This window comes from Vespa crabro, chromosome 8 (genome assembly GCF_910589235.1).
Source record: "Vespa crabro chromosome 8, iyVesCrab1.2, whole genome shotgun sequence".
NCBI classification, from domain to species: domain Eukaryota; kingdom Metazoa; phylum Arthropoda; class Insecta; order Hymenoptera; family Vespidae; genus Vespa; species Vespa crabro.
The window spans coordinates 7462588-7487587 of record NC_060962.1 but is presented as its reverse complement, the minus strand read 5'-3'; the positions used below and the strand labels follow the sequence as shown (position 1 = coordinate 7487587).

Genomic DNA, 25000 nt, shown 5'->3' with positions numbered 1-25000 from the left:
CTTCTTCTTCTTCTTCTTCTTCTTCCAAATAAAGCTTTTGCTAAAATCGATAAAGAAAATGTATTTATCAAATTGATTTTGTTTGTCGTACGAAAAAAAATAGAAAAGGAAAGAAAAGATTTTATTTTTTAATTAATCATTAATTTCAAGATTATAAATATTATCGGAGATTTCGTTCTCTATCCTGTTAATTACTTCAGATAATGATCTTTCCGATCGTTTCCTGAATTTATCCGCTATTAGCAGTCCCATTGATATTATTCGAACTCTATACATTCGAATGATTCGATCGTGTGATAATGAAGTGATAAAGAGATCGGATATAACTTGAACGAACGTTTCCGATAACTTTATAAACGAATTCGAAGGATTCTCTATCGTTAATTAACAGCTTCGATATAATCTTATATTTTTCATTTGACGATACTTTTCAAATCGTTCGAAAGGATAATGTTAAATTTTATTGTTGATTATTTTTCTTATCACGAATTTGTCATCATAGGAATGTTAACAAATAAAATTCGTACTTTTAAATGAATTAATCGTTCTAATTATACTTATCGAATGAATTAATGATACATTGATTGTAAATGCGGTAAGAAATCGAGTTAGTAAATTAGAAAAAATTTGAATGTATCGTATTTGATCAGTTATGATTAAAGTAAAAATTGAATTGTTCGGAGTTGTCCATTTTTTTTTTTTTTTTTTTTTTTTTTTTTTTTTTTTTTTTTTTTTTTTAAATACCATATGGACTTCGAAGATTATACAAGTATGAACTATGTATATGAAATGTGAAGTACCGACTTATCGTTTATCTAAGTAGAATATGCATAAAAATGAAGATCTATTGAAATATGTTGCTACTCAAAAGCGTCTCGAAAGCCACTTGGAAGATCAAATACGTCAGTGAAACAGTTTTCGACAGTACAGTTTGTATATATGTCTGTGTGTGTGTGTGTATATATATATATATATGTATATCCTTCGTTTTTGATACTTTTCCAACATCATCGAACGAAAATTCAATCCCGTGAAGAGACGCGAGGAAAAAGGGTGATGTAAAAGAGGAAAAAAGAATTAAAAAAAGAAAAAGAACAAAGAAAAAAAGAAGAACGAAAAAAAAATATGTAGAAGAAAGAGAAAGAAGTTAAAAAAAGAAAAGAAAGGCCAGAAAGCTTTGAAAAGGGCACACGTTGGAAAAGTCTCGTGAAAAACACGAAATGAGAGCAGCACTACTTTCCCTTCCAATCGATTGACTCCCTTCCTTTGCTCTTTCCTGAACCGAGCCAATCGACAGAACCGATTGAAACGCAACTATGTGAGACGTATATATATAACTAGAGCCAGTTGGATAGCCACTTTCTATAAGCTAGATATATTTCATTTTGATCTTTTACCTTCAATAGAATTTATTCTTTTGTGATAGAGTAGATAAGAATCGATAGATTACGAAGGATTCTTGGTGGATTATCATGAACTTAACTGCTATTTTAATCTTCATGCATTTATTTCGATTGTTAGAAATATATATGTATTTATGTACATCTAAGAAGTACATAAAACTTTTATAACACGAGTACTATTAATGTAACAATAATAGTACCAACGTATTAAAAGAATTATCCACATATTAAGTCGCAAACATAATAATGTAAAGGAACAAATAATTATTATCGGTCGATCGATAAAAAATTGATTCAGTATCGAATTTAAGCGTTTAACTTAGAATCGATCCATTCACGGAAAGCTGCCACTTCGGTATAAACACCGGGGTATCCTTTCTTCGCACAACCATTACCCCAGGAGACAATACCAGCCAATCGACCATCGATAGTAAGAGGACCACCAGAGTCACCTTGGCAAGCATCCTTACCACCTTCTGGATAAGCCGCACAAATTTGTCCAGCTGGTACCCCACCGAACGAGGCATAAGCCTCATTGCATTTTGCCTTAGCGACCACTGGAACCTGGACGATCTGAAGTTTTTCCGAAGCTGCACCACCTTGATAAATTGCACCCCAACCACTGATCGTAGCTTTTACTCCAGGAACAGATTCTTCGGATGCATTGAACAAAGAAATCGGTTGACGTTTTTCATCGAGTTTAAATGGCTCTTCTAAACGGATCAATGCCACGTCATTTTCAGGAACACCATACTTGTTGGTGCTGTATTCCTCGTGTCTGATGATCTTTGCCACCTGTTATATTTATATTCGTTTAATTAAAAAAAGATCATGACGAAATATTGAGAAGAATGCTTTTCTTCTTTTTTCTGTTTGTTCTTTTTTTTTTTTTTTTTTTATTTTTTTTCTTCTTTTTTTTTCTCAAGCCAAAGGATAATAATGACAAACATACCTTATGTTGACTACCTCCTGAAGTCTTTGTAGTTGTTCCAGCACGTATAGTTATTGTCGATGGTGAATAACTCGCACAATGACCTGCTGTAAGGACCCAATTTTTATCAATGATACTACCACCGCAGAAACCAAAACCAAATGCCTGTAGAAGTACTTGATGAGGTACTTCCTCGATTTGGACATCTTCACCACCGACGATACGACCGTTTGGCGTGTAAGGATTCAAAACTGGGACCCTCGGAATAGGATCCGCTATAATATTTCATGCATAATGTTTCAATAAAGTTGAAAAATTATTGTCCGGTAGAATGTTTCAATAATGAATATCAATATTAAAAATGTTAATATATATATATATATATATATATATATATATATATAATATTATATTTAATATATTTCATCTTTTACTTACCAGCTGCAACAGCAATGAGGAAAACAATTGTTAATTGTACGAACATGTTGATTTCTTTCGTTTGTTTGATGCATTCGGTATCGTCCGACGTCTATTTATATGAAACTCGAATTTGCAGTAGAACGATTTCAGACAGAGATTATAATAAAATCTTTTGAACGATTTTTTTTTTTTTTTTTTTTGTATGAAATCGATATAATATCTTCAACGTTTTGTGAAATGATGTGAACTTGATCAATTCGTTTTACAAATACGATACAAATCCCAAGATATATCTCGTAGATTGATAAAGATTTTTTTGTCTTTTTCCTCGAGGATTTTGTCTCATCAATCAATAAAATCAATCATAGCTCTTTTGTTAAAGATATTCTGTATCTCTGATTTTCTGTGATAGAGGATTACGATAAATAAGACTTGTTTTAAGTCACCTTCGTTGTCGATCGTTTTGATTAAATCGAAATTCGTTTTCATAACCTTCCACAATATCGAACATTATATTACGTATTTACGTATATGCGTGCGCATGTATATTATTTCATCCTTTTTATTTTCTTTGTGTTGACTTAATAAACATTCTTTGATACATCAAAAATTATATAAATCATCTGGGATTAAATATGGTATCTTTTTATCATCTCCATATTTAATCATTTATGTAGATTTTAACCTTTATTTATCATTCTTCCGTATGTTTGATTAATAAAGAAAGAAAGTAAGGAAGTATAAATTATGTGTACATTGCGATGGATATAATATTTTGTATTTGAAGTTTTTTTTTACATACTAACGATTATCCAACATTATTAATGAATTTGAGGATATAAAAGTGTAGGGATGATATAATACGATAATAAAAGTATCTCTATATTTATCTCAAAGTATTCTATTTATAATGTTATATATCTAAAATATATCGAATGTGTTAATATTTCTTGTTGGGTTTAATAGATAATTCATCGACTAAGACGCATGTAATTTTTTGGAGTGAGATCAGTATGATAATAGTGTATGCAGTTGGTCCTCGTATTTAGTTTAATCATTTTAATTGAAAACGATTTACGCACGAGTTTATGTTTACATGCATACGTTCACGAAGGAAAATGCAGACACAAACATAGGATAGTTATATATTATAGATAGTAGTTTAGTAGTGATTATAAGTATGGCTTTTTCACTTAAAATTCGATTATGGTTCTATCTATGTATATGTTCTCTCGTTTAGTCAAACGAAAAAAGATCGATTTCTCCTTCGTCTTATCGTTCGCTCGATCGGCTCTTAATTTAACTTATCTGTTTAATTACAGACGTGTCAAATAGGTACAGATGTAAAGTTATGTGGGCAAACATAGAGGGTAGAGATAGGGATGGGGAAGAGATGAGATAGGAAAGGGGACTAGATGGGAGAGGGGACGAGACAAACAAAGAGAAATTTACAATTCGAGATTGGTTATCTTAGTGATCCAGTCGTGATATTTGGAGATTTCGGTATACACACCGGGATATCCTTTAAGCGCACAACCATTACCCCAAGAAACTATACCAGCTTGGCGACCGCCTATGGTCATTGGACCGCCAGAATCACCTTGGCAAGCATCCTTTCCACCTTGGGGATAAGCCGCGCAGATTTGATTTTCACCAATACCACCGAATAATTTTTCATAAGCTTTGTAACAATCGACTTTCTCGATGACAGGAACTGTCACTGTTTGTAGAAACTCTGGCATACCGTGTCCTGTTTTACCCCAGCCCGTGATAATTGCGATGCTTCCTGGTTCGGCCTTTTCATCTTTTGAAAATAATGTTACAGATTTTTGCGTCTCGTTTTCTTCAATAGGCATGGATAAACGAATAAGGGCTATGTCATTTAATGGTACACCCTTAGAGGTAGATGAAAAGTTTTCATGTTGGTATATTCCTGACACAATATTGATTATACCACCGGAAGTAGACTTGTCCGATCCAGTACGTACGCTATAATAGGATAAGGGTTTCCCAGCGCAATGTCCAGCCGTGAGAATCCATTCCTTATTGATTATGCTTCCGCCACAATAATGTGAGCCTAATATCAGAATACTAACTTGATGTGGGGCCTGTATAATGTTAGTGTTTTCTCCGCCAATTATACGTCCCTCTGGAAATATTCGGCCCGTTATCCTTGGCAAATCACTTGGCACACCTGGAAGAAGAATTTTTTTCTTTATCTTTTTTTTAAACTTGTCAATAATATATATATATATATATATTTTTTTTTTTTTATTCTTCTTCGCTTTTTATTCTTCTTTTCCATTTTTCTTTGTTACTTTTTATTTATTGGATCTCATCGATTATTCGGATTGTAAATCGTTTGTTTCATATCATCAGTTTGAAATAAAACGAATCACCGAATCGATTAATCACTCAAGACGTAGAAAGAATTCGTGTCGGAGAGAAGTAGGCTTATCAAAGAAGGGGAATAAATCGTTGAGATCGCGATAAGTTTTTCTCACGATTCAACTAGTTTCGTTTTACTTTCGTAACCAGAGATTATACTATCTTCCTTTTTCCTTCCCTTCCTTCCCTCCCTTTCCCCTTCTCTCTCTCTCTCTCTCTCTCTCTCTCTCTCTCTCTCTCTCCTGTAAACTATGCTCAAGATCTTTGGAATGAACAATTAGGGGTATCTTAGTTCGCATATTATTTCTAACGAGGTATATATTTTATAAGAATTTAAAGGGTAATGTTTCTACGTCTTAAAGTTCTTTTTTTTTTTCTTGTTTATTTTTCCTTTCGTTTTTATTATTAAAGCATATTTTTCTTTTTTTTTTTTTTTTTTCTTTTTACATTGATTTCCACTTGCCACGATAGATAGAATTAATTGAGACTTACCTGACACAGCGGCTACCAGTACATTGATAACAACGAATAAGTTCTTCATTCTTGGCGATCTTATATTTGTCTCGTACAAATTGAAAATAGATTCTGATAGTTCGGCGTTAGTGTGTCAAGCATTTATACCTCGACAAATCGTCACAACCTGTCATCGTGATTTCATTCCTCTTCGTCTCCTCTCCCTACCCCCTTTCATTTCTCTTAATTCTTTAAACTAATCATACCAGGTATATCATCGTTCGCGATCTATTTTTCTCAAGTGTTTTATCTAACTACGTTTCTTTTTATTTATCCATGTCTATCGATAGTACGGATAACGCGTTTCGACTAGGTCGCATCATTCCGTATTGATTGTCTATTTCAAAACTATATCTTTAAATCATAATATTTTTATCATACGTTCTTATAATTTTTTTTTTTTTCGAGGTAGTATTCATAAAATGGATCATAGAATTGATCTCGAAATAATTTTGTATTATTGACGAATAAATATATTAGCGAATTGAATAGAAATCTTTCATTTAGACATTTTATTGAGTAAAAATTTTAATTAAAAAATGTTTATCAGAGGAAACATTAATTAAGAGTTTTATTATTTTAACAAGTTATTATTATTATTATTATTATTTTATTTTAATGGGATTTAAAGATCATTCTTATGAGATTTTGTCACGTGTTGATCGATTAGAAGATAAATGGATTTCATGTAAATGAAAAACTTTTTCTTATTTCATTTCTTTTATTTCAATTTCTGATTCTCTGATATTCGAATATATTCGCATTATACACTTCAAATTTGACAAACCCGTTTCCTCGTCGCTAGAATGCATTTCCATCGAAATTCTCTTGCAAAATGCTTGCCGGCATTTCATCGAAATACCGTAGATGTCTCGAGAAGTATCGTAAGTACAATACGAATAGCGAGTCAGCTGATCTATGACAATTTAGAAATGTTACGTTAGTTTAAAAAAAAAAAAAAACTGCTCTTTATGTCTTTAACAATAATAACTTTATCGTTAATAAAATATACAATTTTATTATCTAAACATTTTTATTTAGATTCCTAAAAGTAGAGGATGATAAAAGAAAATTAATTTTTAGATGATATATATATATCAATTATGATATTAAAACAAATTCAGTTTATTGAAATTTATAGAAAGAAATTTACAAACGCATTTCGTAATATTTTATATGTCATTTAATTGTTCGACAAAATTGTGATGTAGATAATTAAAGATCGATTTTCCTCTCTCTCTCTCTCTCTCTCTCTCTCTCTCTCTCTCTCTCTCTCTCTCTCTCTTTCTCCTATCAAAGAAAAATTCTCTTTAACTAACAAACTCGACATTGCGATGGTACATAAAGACCAGCTTAGACTCCAGACTTGGCACGTATCCAATCTCGATAAGCCAGGCACTTCGATGTAAACTTCAGGAGTGTTGTTGGGTGCTGGAAAAAACCAAGTTCCCAAGGGAGACGAATACCATCAAGTTTTTCATCGATGGCCAAGGGACCACTCGAGTTACCTTGACAAGTGTCCTTTCGACCTTGTAAATTTTTTAACTTAAAAATTTTTTTCTCTTCACCCTAAAGTGTTCACTTTGCGTTTAAGAATCTGATGATCGTAATGATAAGAAATATCTTCAATATTATTCTATCTTGTAACAATCATTGTTTCGAATTTTGTCTTACACGTTGAAGTATCGAGTCACGGGTTGTATCATCGTTATTAATGTAATGATCAATGTAATTATAGGTTTTACTATAAATCCCGGTAATTCTTTATCAGTTTTAATATTAATCCAATGTAACGTTTATCGACGTACAATAGTCTTTTTATCATTCTACACGATTTTTCGAGATAAACTATTACAAAGTTTATATTACCTGTATTTTATGAAGTTAATTTGATAAGAAAATCTATTGATGTTTACTACATCACTATCGACTAATACAATCATTCAATTTAATACTTTTCGATTTTTTGAAATTGAAGTCATCAGTATTGAAAAAAAAAAATATAGAAAAAAAAAATAAATTCGATGCTATTTTATTTCTATCACGTTCTCTTCTTCATCATTGAAATGGGATAGGTTGAAAGGATGAATCTGATCTTGTATCTATGTGTGTATATATGTATGTATCAGTGGAAAGGATCCGAAATTTAGATATTTAGATATTTTTGATTTATCTAAAATAGCTATTGCATTATCATAAATAAATTGTGATTAGAAAAATTTTTAACATTTTAATTCCACGATGAAATTATTATTGTTCAATCGTGCTTTTTAACTTTATATTTATATTTATTATAAAAAATTTTCTTGCGACTTTCAACAATCGTATTATTAATTTTTGTTACATCTTATCATCCGCATTATTATTATTATTATTATTATTATTATTATTATTATTATTATTATTATAACATGAAATTTGTCTATTCGGAATTTGCAATGAATAACTTATTAAAGTACAAAATATATATTTTTAATATATATGTATATATTTTTTTTTTTGAACATAAAGATTCGAGAGAAAATTAAATTTATTAATTATCTGTAAGATATCATTCTGATCGATATTCGTTTTCAATGCTTAGATCAATAATCTCGAAATAATGGCTATTATCGATTTAGATATCATTTCGTAGCTTCTTATTAGCACATGATGAGACTATTGTAATATAATGAAAACAATGATGGCGTATTTGTGTTGTAAAAAAAAAAAAAAAAAAAAAAAAACAAAACAAAACACTATAACAGAATGTAAGTCATATTTTTTTTTTTGAAAGAAATCTAGAATGAAATTAAAATTAATTTGAATGAAATTAAAAAGAGATATTCATTGTCCGTATCTAAATCGAGATTAAAAATAATATCAGATGTTTGTTAATGTCAAAAAACTTTAAGCTTCTTAAGAATTTCCTGTGGACATTATCATCGCGAATTGGATGCCAGTTCCTGAGGGAATAAGTGTCCCAGTGTAAATTAGTTTTTGTTAGTATTACAGTTCTCTTTCTCCTGGGATAAAAATAAAACCCTGAAAGTTTCCTTCTTTAAGCTCGGCAAGGGTCTAGCCATCTCGCAGACATAGCCGTTTTCCCAATATACATATATATCCATACACCCATCCACCCACCCACCCACCACACACACAAACATATATATATACACATACACAGATATTGCTTCTCTTATGAAGGTTGCAGCAGCACTAGCGTGAAATAATTTCAATCTTTGGACGCATTCCAGATTGAGAGGCAAAGTAATAACGCTTCCTGAAATTATGGTGATATAAAACTATCTATGTTTTGGTGACTCATTTTTAGAGATATCGATAAATAGTAACTTGACATATCAGAAATCTGAGGATACTCGATGCATTTTCGGTGAGTTAGAATCAGAGAATTCATCCCAAGTTGAAAGTAGAAGATAAAGAGCTAAGCCTCTAGGGAAGTACGCTTTCTATTTCGAGTAACTGCAAAATCGGGTCGATATAACTGACGCGAAACTCGTATACTGTGTTAGAACGTGTGTGCGTGCCAACTTTAATACTTCTCGATTTGCTAATTCGTAACATGTGTTTCATTTCACGAACGAAAGAAAAATAAAAGAATATATATATATATATATATATATATACACATGTATATTTTATATATTTTATACATATATGTATATAATAAAATACGTGTATAATTTATTAAAAAAAAAAAAAACGACATTATAGAAGAAAGAATATATATATATATATATATATATATATATATAAAGTAAATACGAATTAAATCAAATGATGCATTCAGCTTTAAAATCTTTTTCATTAAATTTGTTAACGAAGATATAAGAAAGACATTGATTCGTAAATTATGAAGAAACGAAAATCTGGTTGTTTAATAGTTATAAATGCGTATACGTTGCCAATATCATCATCATAATAATCATCAACATCGTCATCATCGTCATCGTCATCATAATCCTTTAACAAGATTATGAAAGATATTAGAACGCACGTTAATGTTGTACACTATCGAGTTTAATATTGATCGAGTATGTGGAATCATTGATGATCACGAAATTTATCAAAAATTATATCAAAGAAGAACGTTGGGATAAAAATTGAAGATGACAATCGAGAGGTATATTTTTGAACGTTAAATTTAGGATTCATTGGATCGTACATGGGTGTTCGTTTTCAACGAATATGGAATCGAACGGTACTCATGACAGGGCATTTAATTAAAAGGCAGATAGCAGCCAGGATCTCCTATCATACATATATACATACATATATACATACATATATACATATATACATACATATATACGTACATACATGTACTATGCGTGGTGGACGAATTCGTTACGAAGTGGGTGCAGAATTGATAGCCGTCCATTCGGATCAATCTATCAACCTATCTGGCGATTTAGTTCTTCTCATTTCCTAGGAAATTCGTTTTTATTCGACAAATCTAGGTATGAAATGAAAAAGTAACTCGTACAAAATGATTCAAGGCGAGGGTAGAGAAAACATTGTCAATAGCTTATCGTTCACGTTACAAATGTAACAGGAGTGTTATACCCTATGCATTCATGCATTTACGCATGTACGCATGTACATACGTAATATACCTTACATATCCACGTATATATGTATATATGTATACACATTCAATGTTTGCGTTTGGAATTTGATGTTTTCTATGTTTCTATTTTCATTCGTTACATTCTACTGACGTATTCATCGGCAATCACGTGAAAAGTTTTATCGAGAGCTGTCAACAGTATACCGACACAACATATATGCTATTCGTATGTAGACACTTGAGTATATTCTTACTTAGCATGGTATAGTAGTGTCCGGTTCATCAAAGACATGGATGCGTTTTGCTTCCCTTTGTCGTGTAAACTGAACTCTCCATGGCAAATAAAGAAAGGGAAAGAGAGAGAGAGAGAGAGAGAGAGAGAGAGAGAGAGAGAGAGAGAGAGAGAGGGAGTGAGAAAGAGAAAGAAAATATGTATTTCCAAGGAAAATGAATTCAACATTTTCTCTCTTTTTCTCTCTTTTTATATTTCTTTTTTTTTTTTCTTTCCCCACTTCTTTTTTAATATTTTATTTCTTTCCTTTTTTCTTTTCCTTCTTCGACAGAATAAACAATCACGAACGAATGACTCTCATGTTATTAATAATTAATTGCTGATTTTAAATGACCGACTACTGAGTTCTCTTTTGAACCATCGCCAAAGGTGACGGAACAACGAGTAACGATGAATTTAATCGAAGATTTATGGTTGTCGACGTTGGAGAATGATTCGACGAAATCGTCGAGCATGATTCTTTCATTCCTGACGTATACGTACATAGGCGCATACATATCTACATATGTAAGTGTGTGCTTGTATATATATATATATATATTTTTTTTTTTTTCAAGTTGGCTTCTCACTACGACTTTTGCGATTACTTTGATAAAAGGGTAGATCCAAAGTGAACAAGCACTCTACGATTTATTTACATATATATACATAGACTTATATAGTACGTTGATACACACACACACACGCATGTATGTATGTATAGTGAAAAATGATGTTAATTTGCATCGTTGCTGTCGTTTCTATTTTTTTAACAATTTTATTTAATAGATATTTTAATTTTATTAAGAAATAGATATATGTTGATAAGAATTGAAAATCATTCATTTATATGTATATACATATACACATGCATATATATATATATATATATATATATATATATATATATATATAGATTGAACAAAGAAAAAATGTTTAATGAAGGAAAAGATAAACATTATTATTTCACAAGCATTATCAATAACTATAATTGCATTTCATGATGCTCGTTAATACCTTAGATTACGTTTGAACTATCATTGGAACAATTTGGGAATTATTTTGTCGATTATGAACGAGTTTTTTTTTCTTTTTTCTTTTTTTTTTTTTTTTTTTTTTTTTTAGACGTATTTGCTAGATATCGACGAGAAATCTATTGGAGCAAGAAGTACGTATGTAGATTGTTGCGATAACTTTAACCTCGTTTGACCCGGAAACAAGGCTCACAGAATGGGAGAGCTCTTCTGTTTCCTGTTTGACGTCATAGAGGAAGTACGTTCCTGCGTATAACAGGATGGAGCACCGACCGAAATCATTTACAACCCTCTCTTTTAATTCAACGCCATTCTCAGACATGGACACACAAATACATACAATAGACATAATGTAATAGTGAGTATCGATTATACGTAACAATTCAGCATCTTTTAATGAATTTTTTAACGATCCATCAAAAAAACAAAAAACAAAAAAAAAAAAAAAGAAAAGAAAAGAAGAAATAACTCTCATCGATTTTCGTTCTAGGAAAGAAAAAAAAACAAAAAAAAAAAAAAAAAAAAAAAAGAAAAGAAGTTGCGTTGAAATTAATGTGCGATTTCTTTATTTATTAATTCCTCTCATTTTTTTTTCTTTTTCTTTATTTCATTAATAAGAATCGATGATCAATTCGTTGATTTTCTTCTTTCTTATCCGTAAAAAATATCACGATAGATCCGTGCCAAAAATAATTCATACTTACGAGTATCCTACGTTGTATACGTCAGTTCGATATTTTTTTTTTTTTCTTTTTTGGTTTTTTTGGTTTTTTTAGAATGACGTTCTATAACTATTTTATATTTATATTTCATGTTATATACTTTTTATTGGAATAAATTGCGCGACATATTTTTTCAAGTAAAAAAAAAAATATTGAGATACACCGTTCGGGTGAAAAAAATTAAAAAAGAGAAAAGAAAAAAAAAGAATGAAATAAAATACAACGTAATAGAATAGATATCGATCAACACGCACAAAAAATTATCTATAAAAAAAAGAAAACAATAATAATAACAATAATAATAATAATAATAATTAAACAAGAAAACGGAAAACGAATAAATGGTGGGGACAATAATTCGATTATTTTATATATATATATATATATATATATATATATATATATATATATATATATACATTTAAAATCATTAAAGTTCTATTCCGTTGAATCTTTCATCTTGGGAGTTTTATCGTCGAGCCTCTTAAATCATTTCGTTTATAATTTCTATTAGTTGAGCGATATAGAAGAACGAGAAATAGAGAGAGAGAGAGAGAGAGAGAGAGAGAGAGAGAGAGAGAGAGAGAGAGAGAGAGAGAGAGAGCGAGTTATATCGTAGCAATTCTCAACGGGATCATTATAACTCTTTGCAATATGTATATGCCGAGATTATTACGAGTATACACGGAAGACGTTCGAGATAAGCTTACAAAAGCTATTGTCTTTAAGGTTAAAGCCCACTTCCTTTAAGGGATCGTAATGAATATGCGGGTTTGTCTGTCGATAACTTAATATAACTGGTTAGTTAATTATCGTCGGTGATGATAATAATTAATTATATTTCTATATTTAGAAAATGAGATTGAAGGTATTAATAAGTATTGATAAGTATCGAATGTCGATAACGATGAAGATTTTTCAAAGGAATGGGAATTAAATTTGTTTTTATCTTATATTGTTTCGTTTTTTTTTCCTTTTCTCTCTCTCTGTCTCTCTCTCTCTCTCTCTCTCTCTCTTTCTTTCTTTCTCTTTCTCTCTTTTTTTTTTTTCAATCAAATATAATTTAAAGATCCGTAGAATTTGTTTGTAGAGTATTATTATATATAATGGTACTAATAATACTATTACTAATATAGTTCAATTACATTCTATATACTCTTATATAGTTATAATCTAATTATATATATGTGTATATTATATGTGTATGTATGTGTGCATATAATATAATATATATTAGATATTAATACTGCTATTTCTCAAATACGTATATTTTATTTATATATATATATATATATATATATATATATATATATATATATATATATATATATATACATAGAGAGAGAGAGAGAGAGAGAGAGAGAGAGAGTGTAATCGATATATGAATAAGCATTAGAGAAATCGATGGAAATTAGTCCGATGTAGTTCTCCTATAATATTGTCTCGCGTAGCTAGCTTGAATACTCACATATGGCAACTAGTAATTAGTACTGATTGCATTCTCCTGTGCATTAATACGATCGCGAATCGAAACCAATCTCTCGAACATTTATAGCTTCTGCCTTTCTTTCCTTCTCTCTCCTCTCTCTCTCTCTCTCTCTCTCTCTCTCTCTCTCTCTCTCTCTCTTCTTCTTCTTTCTCTTGAGTATTGGTTAGGCAGTACTGAACAATCTTTGTTCATGCAATGAATCAAAATAAAAAATTTAATACTATTATTCGTACAGTTCGCATTACGAATTACAGATACGTAATATATTAGAAAAAAGAAAAAAAAAGAAAAAAAAAAAGGAAAAAAGAAAAAAGAGCAGAAGATTATAATTTACAAGATGTTATTTGTTATTTTCGTCATGGATTTACAATGAAACGTTTTATGTAATTCGATCGATTTTTTTTGTTGACAATACTTTTAATATCAATACGCAAGATATATGTACATATATATATATATATATATATATATAGATATAGATATATTTTTATTGTCGAATGAAATCTATTGATTGTATATATTTAATTAGACATATATGACTTTATTTCTCGTTAATAAACTTTTTCATTGTTATATTGTTAAATATATTGGATAATGTGTTCGAATAGATTCCAATACAATTTTTTTTATTCGTTTGTCATTGAGGTTACGACTTTTGATAAAAAAAAATTTTTTACTGTGGTCGATAATTTAAATAAAAGTTTGACAGTATTGGTATCATTTCGACATAAGTTATTAGACGTTAATATTATGGAAATTCACTGATCATAGTCGGATTCATACTCTTTTATATTTTTCGATGCAAGATGTAACTTGTAATTGCATTTGAAGGCCTTTTATGTGTGTGTGTGTGTGTGTATGGCGAGAGAGAGAGAGAGAGAGAGAGAGAGAGAGAGAGAGAGAGAGAGAGAGAGAGAGAGAGAGAGAGAGAGAGAGAGAGAGAGAAAGGGTAAACGTATCAAGAATTTGAATAAAACAAAGAACGATATCGGGGATTAAATTGAAGAGAAACTTTGTTAGCTCATGACAAAGAGGCACTCGATAAGGAAGCATCAGCCATTCGAAGTTCAATTGTATCAAAAACTCATTCATATTGATGACATTTACGTATGCATACGATTACGATACCTTATATTTCTTATTGTTCGTGTAAAAAAAAAAAAAAAAAAAAAGGAACAAGAAAGGAATCTTATCTTTATTTTGGAATATCTTTTATTACGATTGGTCACGAATAATAATAATAATAATAATATTAATAATAATAATAATAATAATAATAATAATAATAATAATAATAATAATAATAATAATAATAATAATAATAATAATAATAAGGTATCTTGGTAGATTTAATTTTCTTTTTTTGTTCTTACGTGTTATATACGCATCCAGTACAAAGTAAATTTTAATGTAGGATATCAATTAAATGTCATTTAATATTTATTACGATTACTATGGATTATTTATACGCAGATGTATACATATATGTATGTTAAAATGACAATCGAATTTATATCTCGTTGACAAATGAAATTTACAATATTGAAATAAGCGTGTCACGATCAGGCAGGTACGTACATCACGTTCGACCATCGACGATCTTGTTATATATAAAATGTATCGATACCAAACGATATTACGTTCGTTAATATACATATATGTATTACATGTACACACACGTACGTAGAGAAAAAATAAATAAAAAAATGGAAAGATATATATATATATATATATATATGAAAGTTCATTGTTTTCTAGATAGGACATTTCTTCGAACGAAGGGAATTTTCGATGAGATCTCGTGTTTTTCTATTCCTATTGTTATTTTTTTTCTTTTCTTTTTTTTTTTTTTCTAATAATTTTATTTTATTTTATTTTATTTTTTTTTCTTTTTTTTTTTTTTTTTTTTCGTTTAGATTTCAGCAATGCACGATACACGAACCACCGTGCAAATTCATTCGCACAAAATATTTCTCGTATGCATTTCGAACGCACGTACCTCTGGAGAAAATTTATTTTCAATTAATTTCTTCGACGTAGTTTTTTTATTACTTTATTGACTAGCCAACGATTGTCTCTCTCTCTCTCTCTCTCTCTCTCTCTCTCTCTCTCTCTCTCTCTCTCTCTCTCTATTTCTTTCTTTTTTATTTGTCGATCATCTCTTTTTTTTCAAATGCGCAGATATATTTTTTCCTTTCTCATTTGTAACTTTGATTCGTATAAATTTCGATAAAAAGTTTATTAAAAATTAATGAACATCTTAAATTTGATCTTGTTTACGTTACGTTACGATTCTCCCTTGAACTTCCCTTGAAATTTCGATGGAAAAAAAAAAAAAAAAACTGAAAAAAATATTAATAATCAGTCAACTTTTTGAACGTTGTTTTTTTTTTTCTTTTGTTTTGTTTTTTACGACGATCATTAACTCGTATTAACATTTTTATATAATTTTTTTCTTTCTTTCTTTCCTTCTTTCTTTCAAATTCTCCATTCGTAAAAATGTCGATATAAAGTTAACAAGAATTGGAATGGTATATCATAGTCGTTTAATTTTATGCAAATACTGTTTTTTTTTTTTTTTTTATCTTACTGGATGGGCTGGGAATGTAGACGAAAGAACGTGCAACAATTACTGGGATAATGAAACGATCTCGTCCTTCTGGTCTCTCATTCTCGTCTGCTTTTCAACGTCGGCAGTACATAGAAGCTTTTAAACGGGCGCATATAAAACAAGAAGCCGGAGGCCTTGAAAGTGGGTTATTAACCTCTTTCCGTAAACCCGAATCAAAATTGGAACGAGTTGTTACTTACGAAACTATATACATGTACACTGTACATAGTACATTATACATAGTAATACATTGTACATTGTACGTACATACGTATTAATAAATTAATACATAGAAATGTTATTTCATTGCAATTCCATTTTGTGGTAATTGCAATGATATAATATGTTCGTTTGTGTTATACGATCAATGTAAATCGATTTGTGCGATATTAAAATTAAAGCTAAATTTTATTGATAATAATTATCATTATTGTAAAATCAAATTGTACGGATCATGAGAATTTCCTATAAAGATTTTCTATATTAACGGCAGATAGAATATCTCGAGTTTTCATTCAATATACAATATAATTGATAATAATTCATTTTATACGATTAATCACGAATATATTATCTGTTTTTGCACTATTACTTTGTAAGTATTGTTCTTCAAATTAAATCTAAATCTTTTATTGTTAAGTTGCATACGTGGTTACGATTTATCGATCGACGAAAAAAAAAAAAAAAAAAGAAAAAAAAAAGAGAAAAAAGAAAAGAAATGAAAAAGACACTTCACCGACATTACTTATTACCGCTTTTACAATGTAAGCATACGTAAGGAATATTTGAACATAATTAATGTCAACGTTTTTCAATTAATTTTTTAATATTTTTAAAACACTTTCAAAAAAGATTCAGTGTGTTTTTTTATTTAAATATAAAATATCATATAGTACCTATCGATTAACATAAACGTACGTATATTATATTAGTACATAATATATATGTTTAAGTAATGTCAAGATTATTTCAAAAATGTTCATTATAAAATTATTAATTAAATTAATGAATTAATTAAATTACAATAATTTAAATACACACACACACACACACACACACATATATATATATATATATATATAATATTATTATATTGAAAGAGGATGAGAATTTTGATATTATTTATTGGCCGACGTATAGAAAGCAAATCTTATTACAATGTTTACTTGTTTTCATATAACCTCTTAGATATCTACGTATATCCTATGTTATTTACATTTTGTCGAATGTCGTACGAGATCAGTCTTTCGGCAACCTCCGAGGTAGAAAGTTGGGAGATCCGATATAAACATACATTTGTAGGTATGTAAATAGATACATACGTATATACATACATATATATATATATATACATATATATAGCTAAATACATAATACATACACACATACACACATAAAGTGTATAATAGTAGGATCATACTTTAGAGAGATACGATCGTCACGTTTATAGAAAATACGAACACGAGAAGTTCCGGAAATTCCAAACGTCGATAGATATCAAACGTTATCGATAAGCTTCCGAGATATTTCTCTGTGTGTTTAGAGGAACGTCGTCGCAAAGGTCGGGGACATTCACACCAATAAACGTAAAACGCGAGTTAGAAAGCGTGACGTTAAGCGCTTTTACTTCGATCATCGCGTTCATTAAAAATCAAACTCGTTATTTTTCTTCTTTTTTTTTTTTCCTTTTTTTTTTTTTTTTCTTCTTTTGTTTGAACTCGAACTCATTTAGATATAAGCGAACGATTATCAAGAACGAATTCGTGCTAAGATATAATTGGAACGTTAGAAACGATGATGTATACGCGTAATGTTCGAAGAATGAAACGACAAAAGGAAAACATAATTATCGATCGATATTATTGTTATTATTTTTTCATTCGTATAATTCTGAACCTTCGATCGTTCAATTTTTCCCTCTTTCTCTTTTTATCATTGTTATTATTATTTATATTAGTCACGTCACAATAATTAAACGTAACTTACGGACATTCTAATCTCAAATGAACTGTACATTTGGAATCTTTATTAAATAATTGTAAAATTGTCGATTAACTTTTTTCTTTGAAGATAACAAAATTGCGCGTACGTTTAATCTTATCTGTTTGAAATTAACTCGAGAACTAGACGATTGTCATTATCTTGATTAATTAATTATTCCAATCGGTCAAGAAAATTGATTGATTATTTCGTCTGTACTTTCTTATCATTAATAAATATAGATCGATCGATTGATAATGCGAGTTTGAAGTGTATATACCGTATATAAATAGAGAACAAGAACAAAAGGTAAACAAACAAACAAACAGGCACGATGTAATTCATAATTACTATTAACAATATTATTATGTATTATTAGTATTAATTTAATATTAATACTATTACTACCGCTATATCATTATACCATCATAGATTTTGTTTCTTCCAATTAATTAAATTATTATCGTTTATGCGAAATAATCGAATAGGAAAGACGAACTATTACAGCAAGTAAAGATCTGCCCTTTACACCGATTGCATTTAATGTCTACCTGGCACAAGAAGATACCACCGTGTCACGGTCACGACAAAGTGTAGATTTGCCTTGAACCATCTTTTCGTCGTCACACTGGAACAAATTTTATTCAAACATATTCGTAGGTGAGACAACAAATTTCTTAGACATTTTAGACATTTAAATATGATAAACGATATACATTTTGATTATTATTTAATTCGTTATTATTATAATTGACAGCGATGATACTTTTATTGTACGATGCATATTGTATGCACTTCATAATTTTAGATCTAAGAAAAAAAAAAAGAAAAAGAAACATGAAAAAAAAAAAAGAATGAATTTTGATATGTCTACGATGATCGTGCAAGAAGCCGATATTATCATAATTTTAATAATTGTGTTCGATCGAATAAGAATTGATTATCGTTTATTAACGCTAAACATTTTATCGATCAAGTTTAACATAGGTATGTAACAAGTATCATTTAATTATTTAATTACTAATCAAATACATATACACACACAGACACACACACACACATATTTAATAGTATATGTAAGACATATTTTTTTCTCTCTCGTCGTTTCGTTCACGATTGTGTATCAATCGATCGATATCATTGAGCGACGATTGATAATTTCACTCAATTATTTGTACATTATTATTCTAAAAATATATTCGTAGTTGAATCGGTAATCTAGTTCGTTATTTATAAAATATATATTTTTCTCATTATTAATTAAGTATCAATGATTACGATCTATAATATATTTCGTTATTTATGTTGATTAAGATTTTTATTATTTATTAGATATTTTCATAATTTGGTTGAGTTAATTCTATTTTGTTATTTATTAACAAAATTTTCATTTCCATAAGGGATTAAACATACATATATCGATATGGTTACATTTTTAATTTATTTTGCGATATATTTAATAATTTTTCTTATTAATTAAATATATATATATATATATATATATATATATATATATATATATATCGAAGTAAAATCTGTAATCCAATTCGACATTTATACATTTTTATTTTTATTATTATCATCATTATTAATTAAGTAATATTTCAATAAGTTATTTAATTCAAATATTTATGATTTATTACTTTTTATTATTATTATTATTATTATTATTATTATTATTATTATTATTATTATTATTATTATTATTATTATTAATACCTTATTCATAATTAGATTTGTAATTAAGTACGATGTTAATCAACTTACTTTTATTATTTAGTATTCATGTCACGAACGTAAATATTGCTCGATATTTATGAAGAGAATAGTTTCTTTTTTTCTTCATTTCTTTCTTTTTAATTCTTTTTTTATTATTTTTTCTTCTATAGAAAGAGTAATCAAAGAGAGAGAGAGAGAGAGAGAGAGAAAAAGAGAGAGAGAGAGAGAGAGAGAGAAAGAGAAAGAGAGAGAGAAAGAGAAAGAGAGAGAGAGAGAGAGAGAGAGAGAGAGAGAAAGAGAGAGAGAGAGAAAGAGAGAGAGAAAGAGAAAAAGAGAAAGAGAGAGAGAGAGAGAGGGAGAGATACGTTGGTTAAACGAGACTATTATTCGAATGCCGAGAATATCCTAGGGTCTTGACGTCTATCCGTTTCAATATCGGCTCGTTCAGAGAGAGAAAGACAGAGAGAGAGAGAGAGAGAGAGAGAGAAAGAAAGAGAGAGAGAGAGAGAGAGAGAGAGAGAGAGAGAGAGAGAGAGAGAGTCAAGGGTGCACTTGTCGTGGATGGTGGCTCCTCTTAATAAAATATATGCAGACAATGAGTCTTTAACAACGACGTAAAGTACCGATGAACTATAAATAACGTTCCAATCGACCAGCTTTCATCCTTACCAACGACAACGACGAGGACAAGGACTAGCCTTTGGCACTAAATTCTAATTTAATTTTGTACCAAAAAGATCGACGACGACGACGGCGACGACGACGACGACGACAATGGCGGAAAATTCATACGTCATCGTTTATCTCACCTTTCTTTTTCTTCTTTTCTTTTTTTTTCCTTTTTTTTTTCTTTTTTTTTTTTTTTCTTTTTTTTTTTCTTTAAAAACTTCTTTCGTTGGAAATACGCTCAAGTTATGTTCCATCGAATGAATTTAGAACGAATTTAGAAATCGATAATTATATCGATCATGTGTACATAGGTACGATCGATAACTCGTGTACGTAATTGTCGTCACATTTTATTTGAACATATTCTTGTCGGATCCTGATGATCTTATCTGAACAATTTTCGCGTAATCTCATGGAGATAGTATATACGTTAATCTATATAATACATACATACATATATATATATATATATATATATATATATATATGTGTGGATAATATACATTTCGTGATAATATTCGTTATATAAATAGAGAAGTGTTGTCCTCTTTTCACTCCCGTAGATCGATCATTCGAACGATAATTATTTATCGTTCTCATCGTTGTTTTATATTCCTAGTATGTTTTATATGTTTTACTTTATTTTATTTGATTATATTTTATTTTATTTTCTTTTTCTCATGTTGATAAAATAAAAGGCATTGAGTTTCAAATGTTCTCGTGTCACGTCTCTCGTACGTCGTACATTTACACATTCCCTATATATAAATGTGAAAATAAAAATCAAATATGTCGGTATGCGCCTAACATAATAACAGATAGAATATTTATTCTATAATTGATATCGATCGATTGATACACGATCGAGTATGAAACGATAAAAAAAGAAAAAAAAAAGAAAAAAGAAATCAATCAATCATCGAATCGACTCATTTCATCGATGACATCTATCAATAAATTATTTATTTTTTTTTTTTTTTCTTGTTCTGTCTGTCTTTCTTTCTTTCTTTATTTATTTCTTTTTTCCACAACATCACTAAGTTTTGTCGCATGAATGCATGCATGAAGCGAACATAAAAAATTTATCTTTTGTTATCACTTATCATATACACATACACGTTACATATACTATTAAATATATATGTATATATATATATATGTATATATATATTTGATTAGTAATCAGATAATTAAATGATACTTGTACATACCTATGTCAAACGTGATTGATAAAAGGTCTATCGTTAAAAAATGACAATTAATTCTTACTCGATCGAACAATTATTAAAATTATGATAATATCGACTCTTTGCAGGATCATCGTAGATATATCAAGTTCGTTCTTTTTTTTTTTTTTTTATTTTTTTAATTTTTTATTAGATTTAATATTATAAAGTACATACAATAAAAGGATCACCGGTGTCTATTGATTTGATTATCAATTATATAGCAATATCAATTATGATCAAGTAAATGGCTCGGAAAAAATGACCTGGAAAATTGTTAATTAATTTTTCATTGCTTTATCGTCTGCATTTGTAATTTTAGAAATTATTCATTGGTAAAAATAATGGGAACAATTGCTCCGATATATGATATATATATATATATATATATATATATATATATATATATATATATATATATATATATAAATTTCGTGCACCTTCCTATATTCCCATTTCGTCCTTTTAAATTTTCATTTGTATTTTCGAATAAAGGAACGTACTCAAATTAAAGTCGATTAATATGAAAGAATCTGTGGGTAGTAAAAGAAAAGTGGTAGGGGAGAACTTACGTTTCGTTATTCACACGGGAATAAAGATTTAAATCTGATATTATTCATTCCATAGTCTCGCGGCTCAGTTTAGTTAGGTGAAGGTTGCAGTAAAAATTCGTGATTGCGTTTATGAGCGTTAGCAGAGGCCGTGAGGTAACGATCGATTTTGCGTAGCGAGGTGAAAAATAAATGGAACTCTTTACTCCTTCTTCTCTCTCTCTCTCTCTCTCTCTCTCTCTCTCTCTCTCTGTCTCTCTCTCTCTCTTTCTCTCTCTCTCTCTCTCTCTCTCTCTCTTTCATACGAGTACACTAATACTATTCTCTCAATATTTTTTCCAGACTATCGCGTATCTCTTTGTGCAAACCAAACGTACGATTAAACGTACACCCGAGTGTTATTCGCTCGGGATATTATTTCGAGTCGGTTGACATTTTTCAGATTAAAAATAAAATGACCTGAAAATATGTTTACTCGTTTGTGATTGATTGTTTATAGTTTTACACCTCGTTTTTAGTTTAATTCGAGCCTATTTCGAGTAAAAGCCTATATTAGTTTTATCGTTTAATTTCATTTGATTTGATTTGATTTGATTCATTTACTTTTGCTTTTTTTTTTGTTTCTCTCTCTTTCTCTCTCTCTCTCTCTCTTTTATTTTTCGATGTATTGTTCGTTTTTCAGCTTGATTCGGTGTATCGAAAAATTTTTTTCTTTTACTTCATTATATTTTATTTTATTTTATTCTATTTCATTTTATTCTTTTGGACAGTTTCGATATTTACGGATATAAAGAAAGAAAAAAGAATGTATTTTTATTTATTTACTTATATATTTATACTTTTACTTCTATTCTCTCTTTGTCTTCGTTTTATTTATCTAATGTATTCATTTTCTCGATGTGTTTATTTCTTATTTTTCTTTTTTCTTTTTATCTTCATTTACGATGTTTACGATCATTCATATTATTTTCTTTCTTTTTCTTTTATTCCCCACCTCTCCCCTCCTCCTACTCTCTCTTCCCTTTTGTTTTGCAAGAAGGTCAAGATGATAGTACTTCACTAGCTAAGAAGCTAAGATTAATATTACAAACGAAGGACATTTTGAAGTAGTGTCTTTTCCCTCTGTACGTATGTATGTACGTGTATCTTTTACCTTTACTTTTTTTTTCTTTTTTTTTTCTTTTTTATTTCTTTTTTTTTTTTTTATATAAATGTATCAAAGTTAATTTTTATCTGGAAAGTTAATACTTGTTTAAGTATAAGTTATATCTAATATAAAGTATAATTATATTAATCAGATAAGTATAAGTTAATTTAATATAAGTATGTTTATACTAATTATAAGTATAAATTGATTTAACATAGTATAATTATACCAATTAAAAATTACTTTAGATAGATAGATAGATAGAAAGAAAGAAAGAGAGAGAGAGAGAGAAAGAGAGAGAGAGAGAGAAATATATTTTGTATAATAAAAGTATAGTTATATTTAATATAATATAATTATATTGATATAAATCGTATTATAAGTTTCACATTACATAATTTTTCATTAGACATAACAAAAATTTAATTATAGATAGTTATTGTTAGTGTGTAATATTTGAGATTCGTAACTTCGTACGAAGTACGTATGTACGTACGTACGTACGTGTATGTTCGTTCCAATCGCATAATCGCGAGCTTAGAAAATGGTGCCAAGGTAACAAAACGTTAGATCGAGTGCGTACATTGAGAATTATTAAGTGCATTTAGAGGATTATAATTAGAATCCTTCGAAATTAGATTCTTTTCTTTCTTTTTTTTTTTTTTATTCCTTTTCTCTGTTTTTTTTTTTTGTTTTTTATTTTTTTATTTTTTTATTTTTTTATATTATAACAAATAATATTCAATAAATAATATTTCTAAGGAGATATAATGGCAAGAAAAGTGACTACTTTTTTTCTTCTTTTTTTCTTTTTCTTTTTCTTTTTCTTTTTATTTTTATTTTCTTCCACTTCGTTTATTTCCTTTATTTTTATTTTTATTTTTATTTTTATTTGTTTTTTAACGACGTCCTCACAAACGTCGTTATTAAAGGGCGTAAATGCGAAAGCAGAAAACATGGCATTTTCCGAATAAGCAAGATTTCTTTCGTCAGCTTCTTCTTTTATACGATATTTCTGCTGTGCTTGAGCCCATGAAACCAAAATTTCACGCTGGGAAGATCGTGAACAATAAGATAGGAGACAAAACGTGTGAGAACTTGGTATGAAAGCATTGAATATATATATATATATATATATATATATATATATATATATATATATATATGTATGTATATATGTATGTATGTAAGTATGTATGTAACTCAAATCTCACATTTGAGATAATCTTGTTTTCTTAAACAAAAGCAGAAAGAGAGAATAATTATTCTGATTATTTAATTTAAATCTCTATATGACAATCTTTTTCTTTTTTTGTTTTGTTTTTTTTTTTTTTTTTTGTTTATGTCTAACCAAAA

The 25000-nt window shown here is 28.9% G+C and overlaps 2 protein-coding genes across 28 annotated transcripts in view; one reads left to right on the top strand and one right to left on the bottom strand.

The window, feature by feature from the left end:
- LOC124426049 (glutamate-gated chloride channel) overlaps positions 1 to 25000 on the top strand; it is a 100205-nt gene that overhangs the window by 11366 nt on the left and 63839 nt on the right. The window contains exon 1 of one of the 27 annotated variants that reach the window (XM_046967277.1): positions 18821 to 18992. The exons of the other annotated variants lie outside the window; for them this stretch is intronic. The gene's annotated coding sequence lies outside the window, so the exon portion shown is untranslated. Of the gene's footprint in view, positions 1 to 18820; positions 18993 to 25000 lie in introns of those variants that run through there. 27 annotated transcript variants of the gene reach the window in all.
- On the bottom strand, positions 761 to 6149 carry LOC124426192 (transmembrane protease serine 9-like). The gene is made up of 6 exons (XM_046967577.1): positions 5635 to 6149; positions 4207 to 4948; positions 4075 to 4165; positions 2773 to 2863; positions 2356 to 2609; positions 761 to 2198 (listed from the first exon to the last, which is right to left on the bottom strand). Exons 1-6 carry the CDS (start codon positions 5681 to 5683, stop codon positions 1710 to 1712), a joined length of 1716 nt encoding a protein of 571 aa, XP_046823533.1. The 5' UTR covers positions 5684 to 6149; the 3' UTR covers positions 761 to 1709.

What these genes read in the sequence shown, in the direction of transcription:
- LOC124426192 (XM_046967577.1), bottom strand. Translation starts at nt 5,683, where the DNA reads ATGAAGAACTTATTCGTTGTTATCAATGTACTGGTAGCCGCTGTGTCA. An exon ending in TGTACCTATTTGACACGTCT is followed by an intron (nt 2,864 to 4,074) that starts GTAATTAAACAG and finishes TCATATAAATAG; the next exon opens with ACGTCGGACGATACCGAATG. An exon ending in CAGGAGGTAGTCAACATAAG is followed by an intron (nt 2,199 to 2,355) that starts GTATGTTTGTCA and finishes TAAATATAACAG; the next exon opens with GTGGCAAAGATCATCAGACA.